We start from the raw sequence: 21,204 nt of genomic DNA, 5'->3' as shown, positions 1-21,204 counted from the left end.
TAGAGAAGAAGGCGGGATTTATCGTAATACCTGAAGAAAATAACAGCGTTGACAGGTCGGGGGTACAGCATTAGAGACTCAGAACCTACATCAGATTCCAGCACTAGTTGTTAATTAAAGACCGGTTTAAAACATGAAAGATGTCCCGGGATATTTGGTTCTTCAACAGAGCACGAGCGCCAGCCCTGAAATGGCGGCACAGTGGCACGAGCTTGAAGATTTGTACAACAGAAAGTAAGCTTACTGTTTAGCATTAGCATTAGCCAAAAAACGTCACAGGTGAAGTTTTAGCAAGTCATCGTTTCTTCTCCTCCACTGTATATTTATACAAAAATAAAATGACTTTCTTTTTTATTTTTATTTTGACCTGCTGTACACATTATTATAGTGGTTTACATCGTTATATAGATACTGTTTAATCTACAGTACATACATTCGTGTGAAAAAGAAAGTACACCCTCCATCAGTTCTGTGTTTATTCATCATGTCCTACATAACAATTGTGTCATCTTCACCAACTTGTCTAAACAAACAAATAAATTAGAGATTTCAATATACAGTACTTCTCCCCTAAAAAGTAATCCAGCATTCAGAAAGCAGTTGGGGATAAAATAAGTACACCCTATACTCAATTCAGTGACATGTAGAGCCGCCTTTAGCAAAGTAAACATTTTCTGTAGGAGTTTATTGGGCTCTTACATCAGTATGGAAATTTTCACATTCAATTCAGTTCAGTTTTATTTGTATAGCGCTTTTAACAATGGACATTGTCTCAAAGCAGCTTTGCAGAAACATATAAACACAGGATACAGATTTTACGCATGTGAATTTATCCCTAATGAGCGAGCCGGAGGTGACAGTGGCGAGGAAAAACTCCTTCAAGAAACCTTGAAAAGAACCAGACTCAGAAGGGAACCCGTCCTCATCTGGGTCACACCGGACAGTGTAAAAGTAAAGGGAAGTTCATTATGGTTTTTATAACCATATAAAAACCTTCTCTTCTTTTCTATAGAAAAGACCTTCTCTTCTTTACAACGTCGCTTCAGTTAATTGAAGGTATTTGGTTATGCACAGCTCTCTTAAGATCTTGCTACAGCATCTCAATGGGGTTGAGGTCTGGATTTTGACTTGACCATTCCAACACCTCGGGCGCACGGTGGCTTAGTGGTTAGCACGTTCGCCTCACGCCTCCAGGTTGGGGGTTCAAATCCTGCCGTGGCCCTGTGTGTGTGGAGTTTGAATGTTCTTCCTGTGCTGTGGGGGTTTCCTCCCCCAGTCCAAAGATATGCATGGTAGGCTGATTGGCATGTCTGTAGTGTATGAATGGGAGTGTGTATGTGAGTGTGCCCTGCAATAGATTGGCACCCTGTCCAAGGTGTACTCTGCCTTGTGCCCAATGCTCCCTGGGATAGGCTCCAGGTTTCCCCGTGACCCTGAAAAGGGTAAGCAGTATAGAAAATGGATTCCAACACCTCAAATTTTTTCTTCTTTAGGGATTCATATGTCGATTAGCTGGCGTGTTTGGGATCATTATCCTGTTCCATGACCCAATGTCAGCCCAGCTTAAGCCGCTGGAAAGATGTCATCACGTTTCTCAGGAATATTCTGATGTAAAGTGGAGTTCGTCATTGTCTCAGTGACTGCAACGTTCCCCAGGACTTGTGGCTGCAAACCATGCTCAAATCATCAGCCCTCCAACACCATGCTCGACAGTTGGTATGAGGTGTTTGTGGTGATACGCTGTGTTTAGTTTCTGCCAAACATAGCACGGTGCATGATGACCAAACATCTCCACCTTGGACTCATCAGTCCAAAGGATATTGTTCCAGAACTTTTTTTTTTTTAGTTTTGCAAACCTACGTCAAGGGACTTTTTCCTAAACACCCTTCCATGAAAGCCATGAACATAAACATTTATTGTGCTTACAGAGGTCACATGATGTAGCCCTGATGTAGGTTTTTCTTTATATCTTTGAGCTTTAAATTCTGAGCATTTTTCTTTATATCTCCGAGCTGGGATTTCCACTCCTGGGAAGATTGGCAGTTGGCTCTCCATTTGTAAACAGTCCTTCTCACAGTACAGTAGTTCATTTCAAAATGTGTTTGGAGATGGCCTTATAACCCTTCCCAAATTGAGGTCATGGCTGATCATAGTCCTTTCTTCTTGGCATGATGTAGACACACCTGAGTGCTCCAGAACACCAAACTTCCAAAAGATCTGCATTTATTTTAGAGGTACTCGCACTTCTTGATGATTGACTAATCTTGTGCATTTCATTAGTAACACCTGGCTGCTAATTACTCTCTTAATGATTGTAGAAGTCGGAAGGGTGTACTTATTTCTTCTCCCACCTTGTTTATGAATGTTGATTTACTTTTTGGGGGGGAAATGAAGACAAATTGAAGTCTGTTGTGTTATTTGTTTGTTTATAGAAGTTGGGGAGTTTAGTCCCTGGTAAATAAAAACATAGCATTGATGGAGGATGTACTTTCTTTTTCCCATGACGCTATATATTATTATTATTATCAATTTATTTATAATATAAAGTATATTTACTAGACAATATGAAGTCATTCTGGCTGAAAAACTCATTTTAAAATAACAACTAACTTTTACGTTTTAATGTTGTAATTTTTATTGTCATGACAACACCTGTGTTTTTTATTAACTGTTAGATTGTGGCATCAGTTAACGCTGAAGTTGACGGAGTTTGTGAAAGACCCTTATTTTAAAACTGGAGACACTCTTATCCAGGTGAGGCGATGTTACCATGGTGACCAGGTTTTTTTTTTTTTTTTTATGCCCATGTGATTCACATCCGACTGTTTTTACCTCTCCAGCTCTATGAAAACTTTCTCAGTGATTTTGAGCACAGGTAGGACAAACATGTCGATATCTCCTTTAAAGAGAAATGTCAGTAGTCTGCAATCCTGTTGTCCCTGGAACGTTGAGTTTTCCTGGATTCAGGCATGATCAAAATAGATAAATAGAAACCGTTAATAATTATAGATCATTATCGAAAAGGTAATTATAAAGATAATAAATAGAGATAATGACACCACAGTAATGATAACGTTCTTGTTGTACGTTTTTCAATCGTTTCACTACTCTTACTTTTCGAAAAGAAATCTGTATTTGATTTCTTTGCTCATTTGTCACTGCACTAATTGTCATTTTTATATTTCCAGAATAAACCCCCTCTCTCTGATGGAAATTATACTCGATGTTATTAGACAAATCACAGGTGAGGTTTTTTTTTGTTTTGTTTTTTAAAAAAAAGACACCTTTGCCTTTCATTAGACAAGAGAATTTATTTTGTCCTCCCTTTTATTGTGCTTAATCCAATAACTGTTAAGTCATGTGACTCATCGTTTGGTTAACAGTTACTTACAAGTGAGGCAAGATTCAATCCAAGCCTTGAGCCGATAAAAATTTCAAGAGACCGACCAAAACAACTGCGTGTCCTCTGCCTGTGGTTTATATTTTAAAACTCTCAATTAACAATTTAATTGTCTAGAAACTACACAAGAAGGTCGAATTTTGCGACCTAAAAGTGACATAAAATCCATTAAGTGGCATAGATTATTATTTTCCTATAATTATATGTCCTGTTGTGTATGATTTGTTGCATAATAAATGCAAAACGAAAATAATTTGTAAGCTCTATGGCAGATTTGCATGATTTCATCAAAGGTCTTAAATGTCATGGTGGTGTAAGTTCATGTAGAAACGATTACGTGGTTATATTGCACAAGCTTAATGCATTACCAGACTGCAAAGTGCAATTCAGTATATAGTCTTACAAGATAAATATGGTTTATAATAATAATAATAATAATAATAACAATAATTTGCATAATTGCAAGGAACATGGAACATCGATCGCCTCAGACTTCAAGAAAGAACACATCTACACAGACATGAACTTACACGCTCGGAGAAAGTGCTGGCTTTTTCCTTTCTTTCTTTTTTTTTTTTAGCAGAAATATGTCTGGATCATCATAGAGGTCTTAAAATGATCGTAACATTGATGCAACCACTTATATTCCCTTATATTACACTTCATCTTCGACAGACCCAAATGATGCAATTACCTTTCTTGAGAAGACCAAAGAAAAGGTAAGAAACCGATTTATAAGTGTCTTATAGAACAACAGGAATCTCAAATCGTTTATGGTGTATATGTTATAATTATGTTATCATTTGTTGACAGGTGAAGAGCAGTGACGAAGCTGTAATCTTGTGCAAAACAGCTATCGGGTGTCTGAAATTAGAGATCAATGACCTCGCTACGACTAAGGTACATTATAACCAGACGAGTTGGAGAAGGTAATATAAAAGGTTTCATATTAAATAGATGTTAAGACATGATACCTTATGGATGGGCCCATTTGTGAATATTTTAAAGGTTTTAAAGGTGCAGGTTGTACTCTTTGGCAGTGTTAAGAGCTTCTATACCTGTAACAATCTAGTCATTTTAAATATATAACTTTGAAAAATTCTAACTTGCAATTTTTCCATGCTATGAATCTGACTAGGTTCTTCATTTCAGAATTTTATGTTTAGGTTTCTAGCCTTGAAATGAGCTCCTCCTCCATCTGCCAGATCTTAAACTGTATTATCTGTTATTTTGATAATTTCTGAATTTCAATAAAAAAAAGGGAATTTTTTTTTTATAATCGTTGACTACTTAAAATATTTTACAGTAAATTGCATTTTTCAATCAAAGATGCAATAGTTGCTTTTATTTATTTTTTTTTCCGTTCTTGAACAAATAACCTGCAAGATATGTAGTACCTGATTAGAAATAATGGTTTAAGCCATAACCTCAGGACAAAAGTATTATGTGGCTGAGAAAACCCATTTGGAAAACTGACTACGATGATGTTGGATCGTATTGGGGGTGGGGCTTATTTCAGTTACACAATATGAAAGCACTTCAGACACAAAGACGCTCGTCTGTCCAACATTTGTGAGAGATGAGCAAATATCAGGCTTTGACTGTGTCTATAAATGAGAAACTGGAGAAAACAGTGCAGATTTTTAAATCTTGCTTGTGCCATGTTAGTGAAAATGTACAAAGGCAACTGATGTATTGTCTTAATATTTAACTTGTAAAGCATCATTACGTATTCTCTCTCTCTCTGTTTTTTTTTTGGAATTGAATTTTTTACAGGTTTATTTTGTTTTCCTGAATGTAGCACACAAAAACCGGAAGTAGTCTTCTTCAGTCACTTAAAATTAGATCATTCAGCATTTAGTAGTTTTTCCTTGAATTTATCCTGCTATATTTGAATCATATTCCCCCTACACTACAGCTGGGAATAATGTTTTTTCAATCTTCATTTTATATCTACATAGCATTTCATTAACAGTATTTAAGGTTTTATGATCACAGTGTACCATCTGTCATAGCAATATGCCATCACACCACTAATTAGAAAAACATCTGGCTTAAATATTCAGATGTTACTGAAGGCTGCCATTAGCTGGATCAGATGTTTGATCCTACACACTGATTTGGATTATGAAACTGACCTCAGCAGGTGGGCACAGCGGGTAGCACTGCTGTCTCACTGCTCCAGGGTCCCGAGCTCGGGTTACTGCCTGAGCAGAGTTTCGCATGTTGGGTGGTGGTGGGTGGGCTGGCGAGACTAAATTGCCCCCAAGGTGCAAATTATCTGGCAGTAGAGCTGAAAATTATTTGTTGCTGGAAATATATTTGTAATGGAGAATATTTGTTATCTTGCACAACCCAGGATCTGATGTAGAAAGGAACACTGTGCGTTATGGAGGATATTAGCGAGTTGGTTTTGAGAGCATGGGAATAATTACTGGTGCACATGATCACCAGTGATGGCTCATGGATATATCGTGAAACCATCATGTAGATTATCTGAGATTCAAGAGGAATCCTGATAGGTAAATATTACTTGAAGAGCCAGTGTTTGTGCAAATAAGAGTCTGAGTTTCCACATATTGATTCAGTGTTTTCATTGTTTACAGAAACTGATAGAGGAAGTGGAAGAGATGCTTAATAATTTGCCTGGCGTAACATCAGTCCACGGGCGTTTCTATGATTTATCCAGCAAGTACTATCGATTTGTGGGAAACCACGCGCTGTACTACAAGGATGCGCTGAGATATCTCGGCTGCATAGACATAAAAGATTTATCTGGTAAGTCGTGTAATTATTTTTGCAGTGCGGAGACATAAAAATGCACCCTGATGTTTGACATTAGTTAGTATATGACCTTTAAATTCCACATAAACACGTTCACCTCACGATGCTCATTGTTCATGTTTTCAGAGACGGAGAAACAGGAGAGAGCGTTTACACTGGGGCTCGCGGGACTGCTCGGTGAGGGAGTGTATAATTTTGGAGAACTCGTAAGTCCCTTGGGCATTCTCACCATGCCTCTGTTCCACAGAGAATGTTCAGTCTCACTGCTTTTCACAATGATTCGTGTATAATGTAAACTGTTGTTTTTGTTGTTGTTGTTTTTGTCAGCTGATGCACCCAGTGTTGGAATCTTTAAGAAACACGGACAAGCAGTGGCTTATAGAAACGCTGTGCGGCTTCAACAGTGGCAACGTCATCAAGTTCAAGTCTTTAAAGTCAGCCTGGGGTCAGCAGGTCAGCAAAAAAAAGTACATTATTTCCTAATAGAAGTGGTGTGTTCATGGTTTGTAACAGTGATACAGAAGGAACTTTTGCATTACAGCCAGATCTTGCAGCTCATGAGGTCAAACTGATGCAGAAGATTCAGCTACTCTGCGTAATGGAGGTGATTTTTTTTTAAATACATTTTTGTAGATTTCTATTTTATTATTTCACAAAAATGAGATTTCTTTTTTTTTTTTTTTATTTATGCCTTCCAGATGACTTTTACACGGCCCACCAATAACAGACAGCTCTCATTCCAGGAAATTGCACAGCGCGCCCAAATCCCAGTGAGCGAGGTGATCAGTGTTAACACAGCAAACATCGCAAATAGCATGCATGAATAGATCTAGAAATATTTGACCTATGTGGCGTCAGTCACAGTTGACCACGAAATCAAGGTCCTGTCATGGCATTCCCAGTCCCCTGACTTGAACCCCATAGAAACCTGTGGGGTGAACTGAAGAGGAGAGTCCACCAGCGTGGACCTCGAAATATGAAGGATCTGGAGAAATTCTGTACGGAGGAACGGTCTCAGATCCCTTCCCATGTATTCTCCAACTTCATCAGGCATAATAGGAGAAGACTCAGAGCTGTTATCTTGGCAAAGGGAGATAGCACAAAGTATTGACTAAAAGGGTGCCAATAATTGTTTCACACCTATATTTAACAAATATTTTTTATAAACCTGTGTTTTGTTTGCAATTCTTTGATATCCATTAGAGCAGAGTATTTTTGTGAATTTTTTTTTTAAACAAAAGATCAAAAGGTTAAACAATAAAGACAATTTTTCACAGCCTTCTTTGCTCATATTTACCAAGGGTGCCAATATTAATGGAAGGCACTGTACACTTGGTAAATTCATGTTCCTGGATTCTAAAGTGAAATTCATGCAGTACTTTTTGTATGGCTTATTCCTTTGGCATAACATAAGGATTTGAATAAAAGGCATATATATATATATATATATATATATATATATATATATATATATATATATATATATATATATATATATAAAACATATATAATTATATGCCAGATATTGTGTATGATTGTCCCTTGCTGTAACCATTGCTTCAACTTTCAGTTACAATTAAATTTGGACTGGCAGCTGGGCGTAATGGTGTAATATTAGCTAGAAGATAATTATTTAATAGTAGACCCACTACTGCTGACATTTAACTCCATTAAGAACCTTGCATAGTACTGCATGCTCATTGGGCTCATAATACACGCCAGTCTTATAAGGAAAATGTAACAAAATGCCAAATTTAGTTTTCTGTCAAATGTTATTTAGTCCAATTATAATATGATTGAAAAGAAAAAAAAATCAAATATTTTCTAGTAATTCATTCAAATTTAACTCTTAAATTAAGCATTAAGATATTTTAAGCATTGGTGTAAACCAGGCATATACAGTATAAGCTGTTAAATAAAGTCATGATTTGATGTATTTTTTTTATACCATGGAATTATTCAGTTATTATTTAATTGTTGATTAGTTTTCTATACCAGTTTGTATTAATTTGCTCGTTTTGATATATTGTTTCTATAGTAACAGCTTACACAGGAACTTTTATGGTGGGCTATCCATATAATCTAATAATAATAATAATAATAAACTGATAAAATTGCATTGTTATTTAACAAAGAAAACCGTTAATATGGTGCTTTCTGTAAGGAAATGTTTATTTAACATCTATGGAAGGAGTCTCCAGTGTCAGTGCTCTGTAGCGTAAGTGAGAAGAGGAACTAACTTGTTTTGTGGACATTCCACAAAATTTAAATGTAACTATAAATGGACCAAAAAATGAAATGAAAATGAAATCATTGGCAAATTGATGTGGTATAAGAGGAAGAAAACACTGTTATTGGAAAATACTCCACATCACACCACCCTGTCGCTGATTATTTTCCTATAATGACGTTTTATTCCATAGAGAATGTCCATGTGTTTTGATCATGTGTGCAGGTGGAGCCGCTCATGATGAAAGCACTCTCAGTTGGATTGATAAAAGGCAGCATTGATGAAGTGGATCAGACTGTTCAGATGACATGGGTTCAGCCAAGAGTACTCGATTTACACCAGGTACTACACCACTTAATTTTTATTTTTCAGCATTTGTCTGTAACATAGGATTTTTTATACACTATATGGCCAAAAGTATGTGGATCATCACACCCATATGTGCCCATTCCAAAACATTGGCCAACAACCATTGGCTGTTATAAGAACCTCCACTCTTCTGGGGAAGGCTTTCCACTAGATTTTGGAGCGTGGCTGTGGGGATTTGTGTTCATTCATGAATCGGCCACAAGTTCAGGCACTGATTTAAGTGAGAAGGTGTGGTGCGCAGTTGGTGTTCAGTAGGGTTGAGGTCAGGGCTCTGTGCAGGACACTCCAGATCTTCTACTCCAACCTGAGCAAACCATGTCTTCATGGAGAATGCTTTGTGCACAGGGGCATTGTCATGCTGGAACAGGTTTTGGCCTGTTAGTTCCAGTGAAGGGAAATTGTAATGCTACGGCATGCAAAGACATTCTATACAGTTGTATGGGTACAATACATGGGTGTGATGGTCAGGTGTCCACATACTTTTGATCATGTAGTGTATAAGAAGGGCTGATTTTGTTTTTCTCAGATTAAGGGCATGAATGAGCGGCTGGACTTGTGGTGTAAAGACGTGAAGAACATGGCAGTGTTAGTGGAGCAGCGAGCCCAGGACGTCCTCACTTAACACAACGTATCAATCCTATCAACACTCATTCCACTAGTCCTTTTTTCCTTTGTGTTTACACTTTTTACGTTGCCATTGAGGATTTTAATTTCCACAGTAAATGTGAGCATATATTTTCTATTGGGTTCTGTGCAATTTTAGCTTTGTGGGTTTTTTGTTTTTCTAGATGCATTCAATTAATAGAATACCACTATGTATTTATCATTCCTGAAAATGCAGTTATAGTCCAGATAAAGAAATGTTTATTCTATAATAATTGTAGATAAAATACAGGTCAAGAAAAATTCCTTCCATACTCATTCCATAGAAATAGCCTTGTGAATTAAGGCACCGTATAAAATGTCATTGTCAGGAATTTCAGATATAATATTTCTTGAAGTACAATATATCTATTCTTGCTGTTTGACACGTTTCGAATTACTGACAAAAAATTTAAACCTGCATATGGATACATAAGTCAGAAGTCTTTTATTTATATATATATATATATATATATATATATATATATATACACACACTGTATATATTCAAAGCTTGTCCAGGACAGGGTAATATTTCCTTTAAACAACTTGCTAGTTGGCCTTAGGTACTCCTCCTTGTGAAAATGTATTGTGTTGAAATATAAATGCGGTGTTAATATATTATTGACATATCACATATCCCTACATTGATGTAGTGATTGAAATCAAATTGTAGTCCATTGCTGTGCAAGTCAAGAATATTCTGCTGCTAATTGTAAATATCTCAAATCACATATCACAGGGTTGAAGAAAAAAAAAAATCAATTATAAATTGATCAATTAAGCTGACCAGAATTTAGACTACTGATTTACTGATGGGTGACAAATTAAAGATAAAAATAAAAACAGCTCTTGTATACAGTGGGGTGGCGGCATTTATTTATTTTACCATCCACAGGGCTCACTGAATACTAAAATGAAGATCAAAATGATGTACATCATATGTCATGGGCTTCACGCTCACCAGATCTCAACCAAAATGAACACCTGGGAGGTTTTGAAAGAACAGTGTTCATTACTGTTCTGGTGATTCATTGTGGCCCAACACCTTACTAACACACTTCTTAAATGTGTTCATTTTTCTTTTAATTTGTCACCTGCCTGTAAGTGTACGTATATGGCTGCATATTGTACGCCTCCTGCATTAGTGACTAAAGTCAAACGTATGACCTGAATGCCTGTGTATGTTTTTTATTTCAGTTTACACTTAATTTGGAACAAGGATACAAATCAATATTCAGTTTCATGGTTTTGTAAATTATGAATTAGAATGATTACGATTTCCGCGTTTATCTATAGTAGCAACATGGTTGTAAGATGATGATGAGGATGGTGGTGGTGGTGGTGGTGGTGGTCTGCCAGTTAGAAGTAACTAATCCAAGTTATTCAATCATCGAACTGTGTTTTGCATTTTTGGATTAATGATACAACAACTTTAGATTAATACCTACATAATTATTAAATGTCGGTGTACAGTGAAATCCAAAATATTTGGCACCTTTTATGAGAATGTGAGGAAAAGTAGTGTACAAAATAAGCATTACACACTACGAGTCAAATTTTTCACTTAAGGAATTTGTGAAATTAAATGCCTTTCCACTGATGAAAATCATTATTAAAAGAAATTATTTGAAATTGTAAAATTTTAGAAAAGAAAACATTACCTTAAAAATAAATTGCTCTTATTTAGCAGCCAGAAATCATTGTATTTGAACAACCTCGTTGTGCCTTTTACTCAAATATGAGGTTGCATACATGTAAAATTTCATTTTCTTTATTTTATCCAGGGAAGACGTCATTAAATGTTCGTTGAGTGGCTGCCAATAATTTTGAAACCAGTGTAATATGGATTTTACATGTGTACAACCTCATATTTGGTCAAAAGAAGCAAAAAATTCAAACACAAAAGTACTTTCTGGCTAGCAGAAAGAGCAATTTATATTTATATAAGTTTTTTTTTCTTGCAAGGATGACAATACGTTAGCATTCATTTGGAATTAATTTGACATATTGTGTGAAAATAAAACATCATCTCTGTTTTTAAGCTCAGAATTTCACTAATTGTTGCACTTGTTATTTCTTATATGTTAAGTTTTGCCCATCATCAATAAAGTTGCTCCATAAACTAAACTTAAAACAAATGATCTTCTATACAAAAAGATTTGAGAATTGTGAAAAAGATTTTGCTCTTGCTGTGAGTTGCAGTACAATTCCTGTTTGTTATTTGTCAATAATGTACAGGTGCAATCAAAATTATTCGACCCCCATTACAAATCGGGTTTATTGTCCAAATGTACAGAGTTTCAGCTGTTTGCGATGAGCAAATCAAACAAAAGCAATTGAAATAGTTCAACACAACGAGTGCTTCAAGTGGTTTCCCCAAATTCAACTGAAAATGCAACTTATAATGATTTCTCCAGTCTCAAAATGATTCACCCCCCTGAATAGAATCCCTCACAACAGCACAAATATGCAGAACAGGTGCTAATCAAGGGCTTCATTAGTTGCAGCAGGTGTGCTTGAGCTGGAACACATGAAATACCTGAACTGGCTAGGGGTAGAAAATAAATGAAATACCTGGACGGGGAAGAAAAAGGAAGCTATCAATGGCTGCAAGCAGATCTCTGAGAAGGCAGGTTGTGGAAAAACCCTCGAGTGACTACAAAAGACCTGCAGCAAGACCTGGTGGCAACAGGCACTGAGGTTTCAGTGAGCACTTTAAGGCGCGTACTAAACGCAGAAGGTTTCCATGCCAGAACTCCAAGACGTACACCACTACTGACCCAAAAGCACAAGAAAATTCGCTCAAAATCATATAAATAATCCTCAGAAGTTATGGGATTCTGTTCTGTGGAGCGATGAAACAAAACTGGAACTTTTCAGCACGATAGATCAGCGGTATGTCTGGAGGAAGAAGAATGAATAAAGAACACTCTGTCCACAGTCAAGCATGGTGGTGGCTCGGTGATGCTCTGGGGCTGCTTTGCAATGGGGATTGAATCATTCTGATTGCAACTGTAACTTAATGAACTGTCGACTTTCATTAGTTGTCTGTGTATACAGTATACGCCAGAATATTTCTAGTCACGCAGTCTTACACTAAATTAGGTGATACATTTATCTTTACGTGTTCTGAGTGGTGAAAGCGATAGTGTTGACAAGGTGAAACTGGTGTTGCTCGGTCAGTTGATCTGACCTTTGTTAGGTTTGGCTCTGTGACCTCTGGGGACATTTGCAGTTGCAGTTTTTTTCTGAGAGTGAAAGCGGTGTTGCTAGGTTACAGTGATAAAAAGATAATGAATCTTCAGCACTGTTTGCACATTTGTTGCTGTTTTTAAGATCACCTTTTTCTCATTTACTTTTGTTACATAATCAAAATATTATACGTATCCTTATTTTAGTGTATGGATGAACCCATAAATGGCTCCTTTCTTCTCTTATTTTTCCTTAATGACAACATTCATAATATTCTAGGGCCAGTTCCTTTTTTTCTCTTCATAAAACAGTCCAATTATTTTTAAATCATTTTCATTTTATATTTTTAAATCAGTTTAAATAATTTAAATGACTTTTGAACAAATACATACAATGAATTGAAAAAAATTAAATACTGTTGTTTAATATGTAGGACTTTCTTTAAAAAAAAATCAATGTGCTGCAATAAATTTAAAGAAATCAAATAACAGAATGAATGCACTATTCTTGATATTTAGGGTTAATTGATGGACAGGTGACTTAAATGTTTAAAATGTTGAAAAGTCATAGTATATACACAGTCTGGTTGTGTTGATGCTGCATGCTTCTCAGCCTCTTTCCCTTTAAGAGCAAGGACAAGAGGAGCATCAGTGGGGGAGGGGTATCGGCTGGGGTGGAACAGTCCAGTAATGAGCACATTCTGAGCATCATATGGCTTAAGACAATATAACATCCGTTTATATGTCTCTATAACCCCCCCGCCCACAAAAAAGACGGGGGCGTTGGGGAGGGAGCAGGATCACTTGGACATTCTTATCTTTTTTTTTTTTTAATCAGTCTTCCAGGGAAGGAGCTTCACCTCTACATCAAAGCAGGAGAGAGAGCGAGAGAGAGAGAACGAGAAGCAGGAGCAACGAGAGAAATGCTGTGCCAGATAGGTCTTGATAGGTGCACGTCTGATGAAATGCTGCATTTTTGTATTTAAAGCATGATCTAGAACGGAGGCCTTCCTCTCTTCCTAATATACTGTTGCCATCACCGGTGCGGCACATTAGTGGTGGTGGTGGTGGTGGTGGTGAGTGGGGTGCGATGTAATGTCTGGTTGAGCATATCAATGGTGCTGTTGCTGCTGTGTGGATCTGTGTGAGTGTGGAAAAAAACAGGCCTTGTTTGCCTCCACGCAGGGAAAGCAAAGCGCCGATGCGAGCTTCTGCCTGGCGGGGCCGTGTGGAGAGAGACAGAGAAGTACACCATCTGCATGCCCATGGGAAGAAGCAGGCGTAATAAAGGCATCCATTACCACAGGCCCGGCACAGACAGCGAGGAGCTGTAACGTTTGGATAAGAGCCTGATTAGTTGGGTTGCATCCCTTTTCCCTTTTGCCTTGAAAGATCCTTTTGTCTCCCTGACAAGATTCGAGACTCGAGATACGGGGAGGAAAGCTGCTTTAGCATTACTGTTTATCACGGTCTTCCTCGCTCGTTTCGTGCTTTCTCTAACATTCTGAGGATTTGCCAAAACCTGTTTCATGCATGTCCACTGGAGGCAGGTTTGACTTTGATGATGGGGGGTCGTACTGTGGAGGGTGGGAGCAGGGCAAGGCTCACGGCCGAGGGGTCTGCACAGGGCCCCAGGGCCAAGGGGAATACGCAGGGGCCTGGAGCCATGGATTTGAGGTTCTTGGAGTGTATACCTGGCCCAGTGGGAACAGTTATAAAGGAACCTGGGCGCAGGGGAAGAGGCACGGCATCGGCGTGGAGACCAAAGGCAAGTGGGAGTATAAGGGGGAGTGGACGCAAGGATTCAAGGGCCGCTATGGGAGGCTGGAAAGCATCGGAAGCGGGGCTCGTTATGAAGGGACCTGGAGTAATGGCTTACAGGATGGTTATGGGTCTGAGACCTACTCTGATGGAGGTGAGAAAAATAAATGCTACTCTTATTTCTCATTTCGCTAACCCAAAGTTGTTTCACATTTTTTTTAAAACTCATATTAACTTGTATATTTTTCTAGGTGTGTCATTTTTATACAACTGCACGCTGAGTAAGCAAGTGGGTGGGTGGGGGTGTTCATATATATATATATATATATATATATATATATAAATATATATATATGTGTGTGTGTGTGTAACGTAAAAATCTGCTCTTGCCAATTATGTAACACTGCAGTCTGAATGTGATTTCCTAATGCAAAAAAACAAAAAAAACAATGCATGTTTTTTTTCCAGTGTGTAATCATGTATTTACCAGAACACAAATGATAATGGCTGATGTTTGTTTGAAGTGGTCTATCACCACTCCACCATCTCATCCCATTCCTCCAGCACCATCCACACCACACACGCCTCTGTACAGTCAATCACCATGGAAACCAAAAGGCAGCGGGTCATTGGGTCACCAGAGACTCCAGTGTTCTGAAATCTGATTGGACGGGCTGCCATTTTCGTGATTCACTCCCTCGTGGGCTACAACTTCCGTTCATATGTGAATGCGCATAATAGTGACTACATATTTAGGATTGCATTAGGGCAGGCATGGGATATAAAATGTACACGCTGCACATACATGACAGCTGATCCATACAATCACATCTGTTATGTTGCTGTTCTTGTTTATTTACCTACACTACAATTAACGACATGATCGATAGGAAAATGAAGCATGCATTTTTGGGAGAGGAAGACGGTAGTTTACAGTATATCAGAGAAAATATTACATTTGTATATTTATCGTTTATTTTATGGATTCCCAGAACTCATTATGAGTATCAGATTACACAATTTTTACTTTAAAAAAAAAATAATAAAAATAAATATTTTAGAGTATAACCCACTGTTTTGGGCTCCAGTATAGCACCTTGGACAGCATCTGGTTTCACGCCGCACCACTTCCAGGTTGACGTCACACAAAATAAGAATGCAGTCATTTCTTTGGCTGCCTTATAACGCTTACTTATCCATTATTTAAATTAAAAAATCAATATGAAGAAATCCACACCATCGATTTGTAAGCTTCATGATTTTTGCCTTGTTCCAGCTCCTCAAGTGTATATTTGAAATGCTCTATATGAATTAGCTGCTTTAGAGAAACTGTCATTTTCATATTAAGAATAATAAACAGTAAACTGACCAGTGGTAGATGTTGCACATTAAAAAAATATTATTTAGCAGCTACTATGAATTATTTTGTAATTTCACTGACTGTGCTTATTTACTGATTTTTTTTTTTTTTTTTTAAAGCAATGTGGAGAAATCCACACCATCATTTCTAAGGTTCGTTATTTTTGCCTTGGTCTAGCTTCTCAACTGTAAATTGTAAATTATCTACACAAATTTAGCTGCTTCACAGAATTTTGTAATTTTCACATTAATAATAATAAAAGTAAGCCAACCAATGGTATTTCTTATGTTTACTAGAAGCAAATTAATTGTTCAGTGAATTACGTTGTTAAGATACTTTGCCATAGCAATGAAAGAATAAGCCAGTTTATATATATAATAATTTAATATCCGCCTTAAAACTTATTATTCAGCAACTACTATAAATTATTTTGTTATTTCACTGACAGCCTTTATTTATTGTTGTTGTGTGGCGTCGTATGGAGAAATCCGTACCGTCGATTTGTAAGGTTCATGATTTGGCCTTGCTCCAGCTTCTCAACTAAGAGAATATGTCAATTATCTATAGCAATTAGCTGCTTTAGAGAAACTGTAAGTTTCATATTAAGAATAATAATAATAATAAAAAAAAAAGTAAGCCGACTAATGGTAGACGTTTATTAGAAGCTTATTTATTGTTCAGTGATTTAAAATGTTAAGATAATTGGCAATACCAAAGAAAGTATGATACCGACAACCGATTGCTCCAGCGGCGCAATCGGTCAGCGCGTGGTACTTATACAGCAGTACAGGTGAAGCAATGCTGAGGTTGTGAGTCCGAGCCTCACCTGGAGCATGGATTTTAAACACTGCCTCCAAACTTTCAGTGTGGTCTGATTATACTGCAATATGCATATAAAGAGCACATACTCTCTTAATGATTATGGATGTAGTGTGCTGGATTGTGAGTTGGAAGCATTATGGGCAGTGGTAGCTCAATGGTTATGTTGGGCTACTGATCAGAAGGTAGTGAGTTCAAACCCCAGCACTGTCAAGCTGCCACTACTGGGCCCTTCAGCAAGGCCCTTAACCCTCAACTGCTCAGTTACATAAATGAGATAATTGTAAGTCGCTCTGGATAAAGGCATCTGCCAAATGCCATAAATGTAAATATAACTGCTGATTTAAAAAAAAGCCAAATATAGTGTTTGATGATCATTTAATATGCACATTAAAAATATTTAACAGCTACTATGAATTATTTTGTTATTTCCCTGACTGTGCTTATTTATTTATTTATTTATTTATTTATTTATTTATTCATTCATTCATTTAAATCAATGTTGAGAAATCCACACCATCGATTTCTAAGGTTCATTATCTTTGCCTTGGTCTAGCTCCTCAACTGTAAATTGTAAATTATCTGTACAAATTAGCTGAATTATAATTTTCACATTAATAATAATAATAGTAAACCAACCAGTGGTATATGGTAGGTGTACATCAGAAGCTAATTTATTGTTAAATGAATTAAATTGTTAAGATAAATGACCTAATATTCAGCAACTACTATGAATTATTTTGTAATTTCATTGACTGCTTCTCTGCACTTATTTATTGATTATTTAAAATAAATCAATATAAAGAAATCCACACTACTGATTTGTAAGGTTAATGATTCTGTCTTGTTCAACTGACTGAATAAGTCAATTGTCTATAGCTGCTGTAAAGAATTGTAATTTCATTATTAAGAACAATAAGAATAATAGAAAAGAAAACCATCCGGTGTTGTACAGTCGATGTTTACAAGCTAGTTTATTATTAAATTAAGTTGTGACAATGATTTGGAATTCCAGAGAAAGTATCATTAATACTGCTTATTTTAAAAGCCCAAGACGCCATTTAGCAAATATACATATAGATGATATTTTAATAGGCATGTTACTACTACTGAATTATTCTGTAACTACAGTGAAACTATTTGGAAAGATAATAGTTATGAGAATTAGGAACTTGGACCTGCCTGCTCCTGGGAGTTTAAGGGGTTTTACTGGATATTGGTTACTCGTGTCAGACCTGAGAACGAGCTAAATAGTGCATGATAGTGATAAAAAAAAAATACACCAGTTGGATTTAATCTAATTAGAAAAGATTAGATTTTGTGTTTGTCAGGAAAAGGAAAACATTGTGCCATGCTATGGAAAATGAAACCTTGAAAGATGATTGAGTATATAGCCAAACAAGTTATAGAGCAAATATATTGCATTGTGGCCATTGTTTGACTTAAACTGCATTATGTCTTCTCTGAAAGGTACCTACCAGGGACAGTGGTTGAGTGGCATGCGACATGGCTATGGGGTGCGTCAGAGTGTGCCTTATGGCATGGCCGCTGTCATCTTCTCCCCTCTGCGCACCTCCATAAACTCGCTTCGTTCTGAACACAGCGAGGGAGCTCCAACCCCCGATGATGGCTCTGCTGTGTGCGGGGTGGCCGGGAGCCCGGTGGGGCGTGGAGGCTTTGTTCTTTGTGCCCAAAGTGATGCTGACCGGCAACGAAAGAGGAAAGGGCGTTTCCGGCAGTCCATCCTTAGTGGCCTGAAATTACGCCGTTCTGAGTCCAAGAGCTCCCTGGCCAGCCAGCTAAGCAAACAGAGCTCCTTCTGCAGTGAGGCAGGCATGAGCACGGTCAGCTCAGCTGCATCCGACATCAACTCTAACGTCAGCCTCGGGGATGGGGAGACAGGAGCCAGTGTAGATGCAACAGTCACTGAGACGTACGTGGGGGAATGGAGGAATGACATGCGAACAGGTTGGGGGATCAGTCATCGCTCGGATGGGCTGCGCTACCAGGGCGAGTGGTTTGGGAACAAGCGGCATGGTTATGGCTGCACCACCTTCCCTGATGGAACAAAAGAGGAAGGCAAATACAAGCAGAATGTTCTGGTGAGTGGCAAGAGGAAGAACATAATACCACTGCGCACCAGCAAAATTCGGGAGAAAGTGGACCGCGCTGTTGAAGCCTCTGAGAAGGCTGCAGAAATTGCTAAACAGAAGGCAGAGATTGCATTGTCAAGGTATGCACTTACTGGGTTCTAACTCATCATGTTTCATCTTTAACTCTTAACCAAGGATATATTAAGAGTAAATATGTTGATTGGGGAATTTTGAGAGTTTTAACCAATTAGAGATTTTAAATTACTTGCAACTTGTAAAATGAAGTTAAACGTTGTGCTGAATATAACCTTTCTTAATGCCACTTGATGCAGAACAAGTCATGCCCGAGGAAAAGCTGAGGCAGCTGAGGGAGTTGCACAGAGGGCCCTGGAGGAGTTTCGTCTGGCCCGGATTATTGCCAAAGAACTCTCCCCTTCCTTCCATCATTATGGAAATGGTCAGTTAATAGAAAGGTCCCTTTAATACATTAAAGCCTGTTCTGATGCACCATTGTCTCACTAACAAAATGTCATTGCTATCCACCAGGACTGGAATGCCAGAGACCAAAGCATCAAGATAGAAAAGAGAAAGAGGTGGAAGTGATCTCAACTGGGACAGACAGCCCAGAGCTCTGCACACCAGACACAACTCCTCCAGCCCAGACCCCAGACCTGAGTCCTGTCCTAAGCAACCCTCCATCACCTCCATGTACCCCACCATCTCACCGCACCAGGAACACCTGCTTCATGCGTCAGAGTGCTGTGGACGAACAGGGAGGGGCAGAGATTCAGGTTCTGGTTGAAGGAAGAGGCATGGACAATGGAAGAGGTGGAGCACACAGTTGGACTGCAGACATGTATCCCAACCGACGGGGCAGCAAAGGAGACAGTAGTCGTTCTACCACACCATCCCTACTGGAGGAGGAGATCGGCCACATCAATGGACATGAGCAAAACTCCTCAACACATCACTCATGGGAGAATGGCTCTTCCAATCACAAGCCCATTGAGCACATCTCCTCAGATAAAGGATGGGATCACATGCCGTCCAATCAAAAGTCCTGGAAGCATGCATCCTCGAATCACAAGTCCAGGGAATACACAATCTCCAAACACAGAGAATGGGAGCATATTCCATCAAGTCACAACTCTATGGACCACAACACTTCCAAGATCAAACCGCAAGTGCACACATACTCTAATCACAAGGCCTCGGGTCATAATTTGTCCAATCACAAAACCCATGAGCATTCCTCCTCCAATCACAAGCCAAAGGAGTATATCTCCACACATGCAAAACCACAAGACCGCGCATCCTCCCACTACAACACTAGAGAGCATGTATCTTCCTATCGCAAATCACACGAGCATGTCCACTCCAATCACAAACTAAGCCAGACCTTTACTAATCATACAGCTGGTGAATCCAGTCTGAATGACTACCAGCCACCAGAACAAGGAGCCAAGAGCTCCAGTCTGGGATGGACTGTTGAGAACTCTTCCCAGTGGATCCCCTGCCACTCACAGCTGCCTGAGAAAGACAATGAAAAGCTGGATGACTACCGGGTGGAAATGAGGTTTCAGCCCCTTGACTCCATTTCGCAGCAGCACTTTGGCTCAGGCATGGAATGTCCAAGTCTCCAAGGGCACAATTCGCAGACACTACGTCAACGGAGTCATGAAGGAAAAGAGTGGAGTCTCGCAGCCAGGGAAGGATCCATGGATTCTGTGCAGATGCTGGACAGCCTGAATGTCGGGGTGGATTTGGAGGAATGGCCGTTGCACAGGGATGTCACCCTTTCTCCCCCTTTAACATCCTCTCCAATCACTCTAGAAAACGATGGAGAGCATCTGAACCTGGTCAAAACAAACTCAGTAAGTATGACTCTATTTTTAAAAAAAAAACAAAAAAACAAAGGAAATTGATTAAAAGGTAATATTCTTTTTGTGATTATGAATATGCATTGAGGGACCTGGATAGATGTGTAAGTGGAACGAGCACTTGTAACTGCATTATACGGAATCATCGTCGATAAGATCATTTTCCTGACGTCAAATGAGTCATGTCTCTCAAATAATGACAGAAAGTATCAAGGAAAAGCTCGTTGTAACTCTTTCTTTTTCTTTCCACAGGGCTCCAGCTCTGTCCTGGTGGTCATGGTGATTTTACTCAACATTGGTGTAGCCATTTTATTCATTCATTTCTTTATTTAAACACAATGGCCTAGAGAATGTTAATAACAGCACTTACTATTATGAAAAAGTAAGATATGCACATGCTGCACACTTAGCATCACTACTTTATGTAAGGAACCCAGAATTTACATTAATCTACGCTGGAAAACACCATGTAAATTGTAAGTTTAGTTTGTGGTTCCATTAATGATATATTTCCATTTTTATCCATTAGGTATCTTTGCTTCCTTTTTTTCCATCTCCATAATAAAGGCCCACTAACAGTATTCTTTAGGAATTAAAAGTATTGCACATATTTAGGTTTTGAAGATACAATATTGCCTGATATAATTTGTCATGTCTTTTTTGCTCGTTAAC

At 38.2% G+C, this 21,204-nt stretch overlaps 2 protein-coding genes across 3 annotated transcripts; both read left to right on the top strand.

Moving 5' to 3' along the window:
• Window positions 1-17: 17 nt before the first annotated feature.
• On the top strand, window positions 18-11,482 carry LOC128613760 (26S proteasome non-ATPase regulatory subunit 13-like). Of its 2 annotated transcripts, none has more exons than XM_053634834.1 (13): window positions 18-234; window positions 2,676-2,754; window positions 2,841-2,875; window positions 3,189-3,244; window positions 4,076-4,119; window positions 4,214-4,300; window positions 6,007-6,178; window positions 6,311-6,390; window positions 6,512-6,637; window positions 6,726-6,788; window positions 6,883-6,954; window positions 8,640-8,756; window positions 9,310-11,482. In XM_053634834.1, exons 1-13 carry the CDS (start codon window positions 134-136, stop codon window positions 9,403-9,405), a joined length of 1,128 nt encoding a protein of 375 aa, XP_053490809.1. In that variant the 5' UTR covers window positions 18-133; the 3' UTR covers window positions 9,406-11,482. The 2 variants fall into 2 exon arrangements, with proteins under 2 accessions (XP_053490809.1, XP_053490808.1); XM_053634833.1 differs by having other exon boundaries at window positions 6,883-6,963.
• Window positions 11,483-13,036: 1,554 nt separating this feature from the next.
• Window positions 13,037-20,939, top strand: jph3a (junctophilin 3a). The gene is made up of 6 exons (XM_053635564.1): window positions 13,037-13,568; window positions 13,805-14,534; window positions 18,030-18,792; window positions 18,985-19,109; window positions 19,199-20,526; window positions 20,785-20,939. Exons 2-6 carry the CDS (start codon window positions 14,153-14,155, stop codon window positions 20,863-20,865), a joined length of 2,679 nt encoding a protein of 892 aa, XP_053491539.1. The 5' UTR covers window positions 13,037-13,568; window positions 13,805-14,152; the 3' UTR covers window positions 20,866-20,939.
• The last annotated feature ends 265 nt before the right edge of the window (window positions 20,940-21,204 follow it).

The sequence above is a fragment of the Ictalurus furcatus genome, chromosome 10, assembly GCF_023375685.1.
Source record: "Ictalurus furcatus strain D&B chromosome 10, Billie_1.0, whole genome shotgun sequence".
Taxonomy (NCBI): Eukaryota; Metazoa; Chordata; class Actinopteri; order Siluriformes; family Ictaluridae; genus Ictalurus; species Ictalurus furcatus.
The sequence above is the reverse complement of the archived record's forward strand: the minus strand, read 5'-3'. Positions and strand labels throughout refer to the sequence as shown.

Bases quoted from the DNA above. Each gene is read 5' to 3' on its own strand.
- LOC128613760 (XM_053634833.1), top strand. From the start codon at position 134: ATGAAAGATGTCCCGGGATATTTGGTTCTTCAACAGAGCACGAGCGCC. The intron at 4,120-4,213 runs GTAAGAAACCGA...ATTTGTTGACAG, and splicing joins TTGAGAAGACCAAAGAAAAG to GTGAAGAGCAGTGACGAAGC. The intron at 6,391-6,511 runs GTAAGTCCCTTG...TGTTTTTGTCAG, and splicing joins TGTATAATTTTGGAGAACTC to CTGATGCACCCAGTGTTGGA.
- jph3a (XM_053635564.1), top strand. From the start codon at position 14,153: ATGTCCACTGGAGGCAGGTTTGACTTTGATGATGGGGGGTCGTACTGT. The intron at 14,535-18,029 runs GTGAGAAAAATA...CTTCTCTGAAAG, and splicing joins TGAGACCTACTCTGATGGAG to GTACCTACCAGGGACAGTGG. The intron at 20,527-20,784 runs GTAAGTATGACT...TTCTTTCCACAG, and splicing joins ACCTGGTCAAAACAAACTCA to GGCTCCAGCTCTGTCCTGGT.